Below are 12,019 nucleotides of genomic sequence, written 5' to 3'. Positions count from 1 at the left end.
GGGAGACACCTGGAATCCCAAGAGAGATTCCCCAGGAAAAAGATCCCACTCGCTGGTTGCTGGGAAAAAATGCGGCCCTGAAGAAGCTCTTCTGCAGGACCCTGTGTCCCCCCAGTCGGCACACCGAGGAAGTGTTTGTCAACCCGGGGGTCCTGGCCCTCTGGGATCAGACTCTGACCCGGGAGCGAGGTGGACTTCCGTGCGGCTTGTGGAGAGGACTGGGCCCGGACTGCAGGAACAGCCTGTTCGCTGAAGCGCCTCGGAGTGCTCCTCAGAGGCCGGGCGAGGCGACCAGGGCCCTGGCTGGACGGGTCCCCGGTGTCCAGAGCCGCCCCAGCCTGGCCCCGGGCTGCCTGCGCGCAGGCGCACAGGCGCCGCGCTCCTGCCCCGGCGCGCATGCTCCGCCGGGCCGCGGCGCTCCCGGGCCGGCGACGGAGGAAGTTTCCGTTTCGCTCTCCACCCCGGTAGCAGCTTGGTCGCGGGGACAGCCTCCTCCGGACTCGCTGTGGGGCCTGGCCGCACCATGGGGCTGCCCAAGGGGCCGGAAGGCCAAGGTCTCCCCGAGGTAAGGACCCCCTCACTCCCCGCCCCGTGACACGTCGGGGCTTCGGGGGCGGTGGCCGAGCCGGCGAGGGCTGCGGACGCTGAAGGACCGGCCGAGCCGCCTTGGGGGGACGTGGGGGACCCCTGGCTCGCGTCCCCAGGCGTGTCCGGCGGCGGGGCCCGCTGCGGGTGGGTGGAGGACCCGCTCGAGCCGCTCCGGGGTGTCCTGGGGGCGGAGGTGGCCTTTCGCCGGGCGTCACCTGCTCTGCCGCAGCCCCCCACGCCCCGCGGGGTCCCTCCTTTCCCGCCGTGCCCCCCGTGGGTGTCCCCGGCCCCGGGCGCCGCGGGGTCGAGTCCCCAGGGCCGAGGCTTGCAGCGCTCCCGGGTCACGAGACGCGCGCGCCGGACTGTCCAGGCTCGGGCGGTGACCTTGGGGCCCCTGCTGTGCCTGTTGGTGGAGGGGTGGGTGTGCGCGCGTGTGTTTGTGTGTGTGTAGGGCAGAGGGGGTGCTGCTAATGCCTCCCTTCCCTAGTTGACCCCGGCAGCAGGAGGAAGTGGTGGAACTGTGAGGGCACCGAGGCTGTGTCCCGTTCCAGGTCCGCGCGCTGTGGGATTCGGGGTGCGGACGCAGCACCCCGAGACCGAAACGCGGCTGCCTCTCGGGAGGATAACGAGAGCCTTTCCAGACGTGTTTGTAGTACTCGCGAACTCTCAGGGACAGACGCATCAGTGGTCTCCGGATTTTCACATTGGCTAGGGATAAAGGCTTCAGAAGTGCGCTCAACTTCCTTTGGTTGCAAACAGCACTGAGCTGGGAGCCTTGCCCCTGCCTTCCTTTCCAGTTTGTTGTCTAATTCCTCAGATCCTGCAGAGTAATGGAATGCACGCTGCACGCCTGTCCCTCCCTCCCTCCCTCCCTAAAGTCCCGGAGCAGACATTTGGCAGGGTGACTTGACTTGCAGAGAGGGCCCTTCCCACGTCGCTGTGCCCCATCCAGGATGTCTCACCAGGAGAGGGGGACCCCCCTAACCGAGCAATCTCTATGCTCTGTACTTGGAGGCTGGGGACAGTGGGTGTTGCCAAAATGCAAGCCTACTCTGTGTTTGTGGTAAGAGATCCTTGTAGTGTGATGTGTCAGACTTTCTGGTGCTGGTTGTTTGAAACTGGGTGGTGAGAGCAGAATCGCTGCTGGGATAGTTGCAGGATCTTTTTAGCTGCTGCTTCGTTAAGGTTTTCACCTGGCCTGTTGTTGCAACAGCCTTTGCACTCCCAGGTTGTGCCTATACTTTCCAATTCAAGGTTCCACAGAACCCTGTAGGAGACTTTCTAGAATGAAAAGGAACTTGCTCCCGAGATCAGACGAGATCCGGCGCGTTCAGGGTGCTATAGGAACTTGCTCCTGTGTGCTCTTTGTTTAATCCTTCATTGACCTCTAAGAAACTGGGTCTAATTTGCTTTCTGAAAGTCTAACAGTTCCTGGCCACTAGAGAAAGTGAAGGTGATTATAATCAAATTGTTACCATGAGCCCATTTAACTTAATTTAGTTTTTTGACCACTTACTGCATAATAAAGGAACTTCAGAAAGTTAATGTCAGCTAGAATTACAAGAAGCTTATTTGGTAGAAAAACCTTTGAAGTCCATGCATAGATTTTCTTTTCCCCCACAATGCACATTTTCCATAAAATTTTTGAATACCGCTGGTGTGTGAAAAAGGAAGATAACTAGACTTGGTCTAATCTTCCAGGTTGCGTGAACAGTGCACAGTAGTTGAAAAATTTATTGGGCCTGGTTTAAGAGTTCACAGTCATTCATCTTTATGAGAAGTTTGGTTTTAACAACTGGAGATATTAACTGGCCTGGTGGATTTTTATGGCTTCAAGAGTGTATTCTTTCATTCCCTGTATTCCGTGTGTGTGTGTGTGTGTGTGTGTGTGTGTGTGTAAGAAAGAGAGCCAGAGACCCTTTTCCTTCCCTTTTTTTGTCTTTTGGTTTCCAGTGCTAATCTTTTGCATAAGTGAATTTAGACTCAAATGTCCCTATTCACCACATTGTGCTAAAAAGTTATTTCGCAAGCTGTGTGGCAGGAGAGCATTTCTGCATTCTGGCTGTGGTGGACAGGAAGCATTGGCCAGGCGTCTGCTGGGACTGGCCTGGGGCTGCTCATCAGATAGGTGTGGGGGCAGGAGTCCCCCTGTGCTGCACTGTCTCCAGGCAGTGTTTTCATATGTGATGGTTGAATAAAGGTTTCCTGTTTCACATCCCAAGAGTTGTAAGATATGTATGCCATCTCATTTCCTTCGTCTTCTCCGTCTGAATGGACTGGAATTGCTATTTTTCTGGTGTCTGCATCTTCCACCTGTAGATGTTCCTTAACCATGCCAGGTCTTTTGCTGAAGGAAGGAAGAGAAGGTGGAATCATTGTTACTTTTGTAGGTCTTACCGAGAACCAGAGGGTGCTGGGCTTTAGAGTTTTTGGTAGGCTCCCCAGGGCTATTTGAGGGACAGGGGCAGAGGCAGGTGAGCAGTTGATCAGAGCCATCACCGGTCCCCATCAGCCTCCTACCCAGTCAGTCCTAAAGGATTATTGTTCAGTTTAATGATTCCGTGTTCAGCTGGACATGTGTTAATAGGTGCCCTCCATTTCCTAGCAGTTTGTGCTGCCAAATAAATATTGCCTTTCCATCATCATGATTATGAAAACATTTTGTTACAACATGATCTGGTTTAAGTCATGCACTTCGCTTAAAATGCCATTACATATTGAATCAGTGTATGCTTGGTGCCAGATGCTGTTTTGGTACAAAGGAGCAAACATAGATATGCGTTGTGTATAGGTCCTCTCCCGGCCTAGCTAGCACTCCATTTGGAAAGACAGTTTTTTTATATAATAACAGACATGCCACTTAGAAAGGGTTGCTGCTTTATGGATGGCATAGGCTGGAAGTAAAAGAGAAATGCAGAGGAATGACCACTCTGCCTGAATTTGCGAGGGACGGCATCAGGTAGAAGCCAGAATTTGAAGGTGCCTTCTGGTTGGGTAGAGAAAAGAAGGGCAGTGGTGTGAACAGTGAAGACATCAGAGTGAGTGCTGGTTTACTGGATTGGCCAGAACTATGTCTGAAATGCTTTGGGGGGAAGATTAAAGTTGCAGCTGACAGGGCTACAACACCTGTGGGCCTCATGTGAGCCAGATCAGGGAAGAGCCAGCCTTAGTTGACTGTCTCTACTGGTGCAAGCATAAATCAGAATGGGTGAGGGTTGGTTGGGCTTTGCCACAGAGCTAGTATATGCTGGTACTGAGGGACTGAGTCTGTCAAGTTAAACTGCAGAACCACTTGGAAAATGCATGATCCGTGAGTGGACCCAGGAGGGAAATAGTGGGCACCTCCCTCTTGGGTTATCACTCCCACTGGAGAGCATGAAAACCAGGACAGGGCAGACCTGGGTGGACAGAATGGCACCCACCAGCATGTGCATGGGCTGGATAGTGGGCCTGGTTGGGTTGAACTAGGCTTTAATGCCTGTTGACATGTAGGAGAGCTGAATGGGATGTGAGACAGACTACAAGTCTGTGGTACATACTGGCAAACACGGGAACCAGGGCAGAGGGCGGGCCTGGTGGTGGTTATTGTGGGTCACTCTGATTAGGCTGCAGCTCCCACTGGTTTATGTGAGGGCCAAGTGTGTGCTGGGCAGAATCAGGCTGGACTGCAACACCTATTGAATCATGTGGAAGACAGGACTGGGAACAGAACTGATCCAGCAATTGCAACCACCAGCTAATGGGAGCGATGGACTATGCCAAGCCCTGTACTGGCAAGCACACACAAGAATCTGGTCTGGGATCACCTCAGAGAAAGTTTCTTTGGGGATATCCCCAATAGAACTGCCGGACTCAGAACCCAAACCATGAAGAGAAGTGCAGGTTCCATGGTCTGCCATGGAGTGCTAGCGTCAAAACTGAGTCTCCTCAGAGGTTCAGACAGAACAGTGGACAGCATACCCAGGTGCACATGGAGGATATGGGAATCCCAGTCCATCGGAACCTGCAGAGGACACCTGGTACCACAACAGATGATGGAGGACAGAACAAATCAATCAACTACCCCAGCCATGTGTTGGTAGTGAAAATCTGGGCAAGCAGAAACTCTAAGGTGGATTAATGTCAATCAGTGGATCCTGCAGTGATTTCATCGTGCTTGAACGGCAAGATTGGCAGCAATTCAGAACTTTTGAATTATTAAAACCACTTGAGCAGGACCCTTGGAGCATGCCCCACATCAGGAACCTGGTATGGGTGGGAGGCTGGGTGGGGCTTCTTCCTTTTATCTCCCCTTTTACCCTAGATAAAGAAAAAAAAAAAAAGCAACAATGTGGAAACAATAGTCTTACCCACTTTCCTGTAGCCCTTGACCCTTAGTGCCCTAATCAACTATGTAAAGAATGTCAAAATAAAGCAATTTTAAAAATAAATAAATAAATGAAGTTGCAGCAGAAAAGATGGGTGGAGGTGGAAGATCTGACAACTAAGCACAAAAGTCTGGAGTAGATCTGTGTGTTGATCTATGACTAAGGCTGGGTAGTGAGGTCAAGAAGGACCGTGTAAAACTTTAGGAAGGAGTGAGAAAGAGGAATGGGGAACAAAGACTGAGGGCAACTTCAGTAGTCATGATGTGAAGTGTGAAAGAACGGAAAGGATGCTGCATGGGAGACTGACAGTGAAGGAGGGCGTGGTTGAGTGAGGGAAGCGGGGCTGCCAGGACACAAACCAGTGCCCATATGGAATCCAGGAGCTTGCAAGGCGAGGATTTTAGCCTCTAGGGTATTGTGCTGGCCCCTGAGAATCTTTTTGCACCAAAATAGATATATCTTTCTCATTTCCTGCAATTTTTTCATTTCATTTTGTTTTTGATGATGATTGCAAGGACTCAGGCTCATGATGATCATCGAGTGGGGTGGGGAGGGTTGAGGTAAGGGGGAAGGTGGGTGGGGCAAATGCTTCCAATCTTCCTTTTCTTCCCTTTTCTCCTGTATCGGGGTGGGGACAAAGGAGGTGGGGGGCTGCTCCCAGCTGCCAAACTGCTCCATACCTGGGATTGAGGATGTCCACATGATGTCATCTTAGAAGCTCTGACATGGAGAATGTTCCAGTGGAGTTGCTTGTGTGCTTTGAGAGTTCTGAGATGCTGTTGGTGTCACTGCTCCAAGTTGAGGAAAATCTTTCCAAGGTCCTTTGGCTGATGGAGTCCACCTTACACCTTAGTGCAGCCACTCATCCAGACACTTGCGGCAAACCCTGGCAGGGAGAGTTGTCCAACCTCTTGTGCTCTCCGTCTTCTTACATGGCATTTGACGTTCTCTGTAGGCCCGAATCAGCTGTCCGTCATGTCCCCCTTATGCACCTGGGCGTGCCGTCCACTGCACAGGCATCGTCAATCCAGGAGGCCCCATCCTGATACACGCATTCCAAGGTCGGATCACAAATCACGTGATCTTCCCTAAAAATGTCTTAAGGCACTGTGGGGTTCGAATTTCCCTGTTTGTTCTTACCCTATTCAGTTACTCCTGGGAGACAGATGAGTATACAGTTAATAAAACAACAGCTTTGTTTTTGTCTGTAGGAAACGTAACCTGTATTTGAGAAGCCTGGCAAGTAAACCATGTGTTTGAGGAGGAGATGCGTAGCAGCTCATTGAAGGATGGAGAGTGATTTTCTGATTCTGACAACACTCTTCCTCTTCTGCTTTTTGGTCTGTGCTGCATTTTCAGAGATCCTGGTGACCGAGTCAGCGTTGCTTGCTGCTTGGCGATGGGACTGCAGCATCCAGGCGTATGTCCTTTATGCGGGATAGCTTGTACCAGCCTAACGCGTGCCTTGTGTTGTAGGTGGAAACGAGAGAAGATGAAGAGCAAAATGTCAAGTTGGCTGAAATTCTGGAGCTTTTAGTGGCAGCTGGATACTTCAGGGCAAGAATTAAAGGCTTATCACCTTTTGATAAGGTAAGAGGAAGCCTCCCTAACCACTAGCTGTGGCTTCTCCTCAGGACCGCACGCCTCACCATGGCTGAGAGAAAAGAGATTGTGTTCTTACTTTTTCCTCCATGTGTTTCCTTCTCCCTAGTTCTGATTCATTGTGGAGATATTCAGATTTCCTGTTCAAAGAAAATGACATACCAGCTGATGCAAATTCCTGTTCTGAACATGCAGTTGTACTAAATGTAGAAAATGGCAAAGAAACAGTTCCTCTAGTCAAGGACTTTAAGAGTTTGTGTAGCGATTATAGTTTGTGTAAAATAAATTAATCCGAATGAATGCTGAGTTATCCCAAGCCCGCCTCGCTCACTGGCAGGTGACGGATGCTCTGTGGATGAAGGCTCTGCTTGAAGCAAGGCGACATTACTGTGGGCTGCAGTCCCAAAGGGAGGGAGAACCTTGCACAGTTACGCGCAAGGCAGTTTTGAGGACAGAGACAGTTTCCCACATCTTCTGTTAGAGTGGGGCACAGAGACAAGTAAAGCAGCATGCACAGGGTGAATGGCACAGGGAAGCCAGTCCTGCCGAGTGCTGCACTCAGAGGGGAAGTACTCATGGACAACAGGGTGCATCAGGAAAGCCTGGGCAGTTCAACTCTGTGTGCTCGTGGAGGTGCTTACCACAGTCGTCCTGGGTGGGTTTTATGGTGCGCATGTCCAGGTTTCACCCACTGGAACTGCACCCGGGCTGGGGCCCTGGAATGTGTACATTTATTGGTCATCTCATGGGAGTCTACAGGACAACAAGGATCCATTCCACTGATGTTTCTTCTTACACCAAGCTGTGTGTGAAAAGGATTTTGTTTTAAGTGGGTTTAGGGGGCCGGTGCAGTGGTATAACAGGCTAGCCCTCTTCCTGCAATCACCAGCGTCCCATATGGGTGCTGGTTCATGTCCTGGCTGCTCCACTTCCCATCTGGCTCCTTGCTCAAGGCCTGGAAAGCAGTGGGGTAAGGGCCAAGCCCTTGCGACCCTGCACCCATGTAGGAGACCTGAAAGAGGCCCCTGGATCCTGGCTCCTGCCTTTGGACCATCCCTGCTCTGGCCATTATGGCCCTTTGGGGAATGAACCAGCAAATAGAAGATTTCCCTCTCTGTGTCTCTCCTCTTTAAATCTGACTTTCAAATAAAAATAAGTAAATCTGATAATAAAAACACATAAAGTGGGTTTTTAGCTTTAGTCTCATTTGCATTTTTGAGAAATCCCATAGATGAGTAAAATGAGTATGTTAAGCAGTAATCACAAATTGTCTTTTTAAAAAAGATTTTATTTCATTGAAAGGCAGAGTGACAGAAACAGCTATTTCATCAGGTGGTTCATCCCCTAAATGGCTTCACTCCTGGATCGAGCTGAAACCAGGAGCCTGTAACTCCGACGTGGTAGAACTCCACATGGGTGGCAGGAGAGCCAGCGGCCCGAGCACTGAGGGTGTCCCCTGCTGCCTTCCCGGGAACATTCGCAGGGAGTTGGATCAGAAGCAGAGTAGCAGACCTGGCACTAGTGAGCCATGCAGGATTCTGGCATTGCTTGCAGGAGCTTCTCATGATGGGGTACGACAGCAGCCCCAAAATACTGGTGTTGCTGCCCATGTATCTGACCTATAAAACACAGGATTCTTCTGGAATCTGGGACTTGGCTAAACTGAGTGAAGACTCCTTTCAGCTGAAAATGAGTGTCTTCCCCCTGCACACATGTGTCTGTTTCATAATTAAAGTCGGTTTCTCAGTCACACTGGCCACACTTGGCACTTAGTAGCCACATGTGACTAGGAGTGGCATGCACAGTGCAGGTCCTGAGCGTCTCCGCCCCTGCAGAGTTCCGTTCAGCAGTGCTCTGTTACAGGAGTGAGCGGTGAGGAGGCGCTCTCCTTCTGTGTAAGGATCTGTGGTTTTTGCTTACTTAGTAGTTAATCGAGCTTCTACATCTCCTTTCCCAGCACATTTTCTTTGTTTTGCAGGTGGTAGGAGGAATGACTTGGTGCATTACCACTTGCAACTTTGATGTAGACGTTGACTTGCTCTTTCAAGAAAACTCTACAATAGGTCAAAAAATGTAAGTTAGTGATGTTTTCTACCAGAGAGGTGAGAAAAGAGCAGTCTTAAAATGGCTTTGTTGTTGTTGTTAATGATCGGTTTATACTCACATTCTGTTTTCATTTTGTATACTACAGTGTTTATATTTGTTCTTAGCAACAACTCTTAAATATTATGAATGGGTTACCTCAAACTTTGTTAGCCCTTAGTCAACTCATTATGATTTTAGTATGTTTTATTTTGTCTTAAAAAAATTCAATTTCTAATTATTTACATAATAAAAGTTAAAGGTATTAAACTAAGCAACATATAACTGAATCATAATATCCCACAGAAAGTATTCATAAATGTGCTCCAAAACCATGCCTGATTTTTTCAAAACAAATAGCTAGTGGCATCTTTGTCACAGTGTCATTCAGAGGAGAGCAAGCAAATAGAACTCGTTTTTTTCTTTTGTAATATTTCTTGTTCCAAAATCTACTGTGTCTTGTATTAGCATAGCTGTTCCTGCTTTTTTGATTGGCTTTTGATAGTATAATATTTGTATTCTTACGCTTTCATTTTTTTCATCATTTTAAGAGTCTTTTAGACCAGTTGATTCTAGCTTTTTTAAAATCAACCTGTTGGTACTGTTTTTAAGCTGTTTAATGTGCATATGAGCTTAAGTCTGTTTCTTAATATTATGTTGTTTTTCTTTGTTGTTTTTCTCTTTTTTATTTCCTTCTAAATTCTTGTTCTGTGACTCTATCTTCATTATTGGCTTGTTATTTATGCTCTTTTAAAAAATCAGTTGTTGCATTAGGATTTGCAATGTGCCTTTCTAATTTGTCTGCCCATCTTTGAGTATTATTATACTGCTTCACATTCAGTATAAGAGTAACAATAAACACTATAGCTCTTAAAGAAAAAAAGATATATTTTATGTGAAACTCAGATTTGTAGGGAGAAGGAGAGACAGGGAGAGTGATTTTCCATTGGCTGTTTCATTCTCCAGACAGCCGCAATGGCCAGCGCTGAGCCAATCCGAAACCAGGAGTTTTCTCCGGGTCTCTCGTATTTTGCATGGGCTCAAGAACTTGGGCCATCCCTCTCTTCCAGGCCATAAGCCAGGAGCTAGATCAGAAATGGAGAAGCTGAAAAACGCAGTGCCCATGTGAGATGCCCACGCTACAGGCGAGGATAGCACACGAAGCCCCCACACAGCCCCGGCAGTACAGTTCTTTCTCCCCTCACACTCTGCCTGCCGTGTGTCTATCTTCACCTGCCCTGTAAAGTTCACTAGAAGTTTTGTTGATCCTTCTACTAGGGTTAACAGACTGTTTTTCTGTGAAGAGCCCGACAGTAAGCGTTTTAGACTTGGTGATAATATGTATGGCCTGTGTTACAAGCTGCTCAGCTCTGCTGGTGGAGTGTGCAAGTAGCAATTGACACTGTAAAGCTGAATGAGCACAGCTGGGTGAACTGAGCTTCTGTGTGCCCCAAGTTGTGCTGGATTCTTTATGTATTTGAATTTTCATCACAACATGTGTTATTCTGATTTTACCAATGAAACAGGCTGAGAGAAGCCAGGGTATTCAGGCCGTTTACAGTCTTTTTTTCTTTATCAAAGTTTCTAATGACTGCTTTTCAAAGACTGTTAATTTGGGTGTCCTCACCTCTGTTGCAGAGTATGCATCTTATTATCTTGCTTTTATTCCTCTCTTGAACCTCAATCTTCCATAACATTACTTTTATTTTAATAGCAAAAACATATTAAAAGTTTGTTGTAAAATAAAAATTGTCATTTAGAGGTAAACTCTAAGAACTAAGCATTGTGATGGACCCAGAGGACAATGAGATCCTCTGGAGCATAATGTGTTGCTTAAAGAAAAGTTAAAGTTTCAGTCAAAGGGATCCCTTTTGATTTATTCTGAGAGGGAACATGCAAACCTCAGGCTGTCTAAGGCTCACGAGTCATTTGGTCTGGCCCCGCAAAGGCAGCCACATGTAGGACTTTAAGAACTCTGTAATAGATTTATTAATAATTTGACAATTTTATTTGGTTTGCAAGTGATGTTATGAATATGCAAATAGTGCTTCACAGAAAAAAAGTTTCCCCTCCCCTGATACTCACTCAACAAATATTTATTGAGACCATACTATAGATAAGGCATTATTCTGAGTACTTGGGATACAGTGGCCCTCCTTGGGCTTAGTGTTTTGAGGGGAGACAGACCATAACAGAATTAAATAAATAAGTAAATTATATATATAAAGGAAAATCTGTGCTAAAGAAAGAAGTTAATGCTGAGAAATATGTGATGAGAGAAGTTTGGGTGGGAGCCCGCTGATGGTTTAAGTAGGACGTCATTACAGTTCTCTTGGAGAAGATGGTGCTGGAGCTGAGACTTGTGGGAAGGGAGCCTGTGCCAGCACTGGCACCTGTGTCTTAGGATCTACCCTTCACAGCTGTCTGAATCGACAAGGCGAGCACTGTTCTTCAGTTTGGGTGACACTATTGGACCAGAGAGACTGGATGACTTACCAGATGTCTCAGAGTAGGCGGTGGAGCTGGAATTTAGGTGCTGATTTTCAGCTCATTCTCTTTCAAACTGCTGTGAGGAGGAAACAGTGCACTAAACACTCATGAAAAACCAAAACTACAGGAGTCAAATTATTGACAAGTCAGGGTGTTAAAATGCTAGGTGAGTGTGTGGGCCTTGAGTTAGCAGTGAAGCTCCGGCCTGGAACGTCTGTATCTTTTGTCTGGGTGCCTCAGTTCAAGAACTGTCTCAGCTCCCAAGTCCAGTTTCCTACTAATGTGTCTCCTGCGGAACGGCAGGTGATGGTTCCGGTACTCAAACTTACGGCTGTCGGCTTGCTTGTGGATCAGCTCTGGCTGTTGTAGGCATTCCGGAAGTGAAGAAGCAGATGGAAGCCCTCTTTGTCTCTTTCTCACTTTGACTTTCAAATAAGATGTATCAATCAGTCATTTAAAAATCTTAGACTAGGCCATCTGCCTGGTGACCTCTTGTAGTTGCCAGTTGCACTGATTTTTTGCAAAGACATAGACTCACCCTAAACTGTAGGAAAAGCTGAACAGAGAGCATGGTGAGATTCTGCAAGTCTCCCTGGCTTCTTCCCCTGCCGCCAGTCTGGCTGCGGTTCCTCCCACAGCCACACCAGTATTGGTGCTTTCAGCCACTTGCGTGTGCTGCTCAGACTTGGCAGCCATTCCTGGAAGGCTGGTTTAAGAGGGTTGTAAACCCTGAGGTGACCCCCGTGTCCTTCCCTACGGGCCTTTGTGAATTAGCCAGGCAGGCAGGCTCAGAGGTGTGGCCAAGGTGAACTGTCTGAGGGTAGGAGGTTGTGCAGGAAAGGGTTGGGCATAGTGTTTCTAGATAATTGGTAATACTATTCAAATATTGT

At 48.0% G+C, this 12,019-nt stretch overlaps 1 protein-coding gene across 1 annotated transcript in view; it reads left to right on the top strand.

Moving 5' to 3' along the window:
- The first annotated feature begins 441 nt into the window (after positions 1-441).
- CCDC93 (coiled-coil domain containing 93) overlaps positions 442-12,019 on the top strand; it is an 85,679-nt gene continuing 74,101 nt past the window's right edge. The window contains exons 1-3 of the mRNA XM_040979110.1: positions 442-565; positions 6,432-6,545; positions 8,536-8,630. Coding sequence (XP_040835044.1) covers positions 524-565; positions 6,432-6,545; positions 8,536-8,630 — 251 coding nt within the window. The 5' untranslated portion in view covers positions 442-523. The remainder of the gene's footprint in view (positions 566-6,431; positions 6,546-8,535; positions 8,631-12,019) is intronic.

Source organism: Ochotona curzoniae, unplaced genomic scaffold, assembly GCF_017591425.1.
Source record: "Ochotona curzoniae isolate NIBS_2020 unplaced genomic scaffold, NIBS_Ocur_1.0 contig_3037, whole genome shotgun sequence".
In the NCBI taxonomy this organism is placed as follows: Eukaryota; Metazoa; Chordata; class Mammalia; order Lagomorpha; family Ochotonidae; genus Ochotona; species Ochotona curzoniae.
Note: the sequence above shows the minus strand (reverse complement) of the source record. Positions and strands in the feature narration are given on the sequence as shown.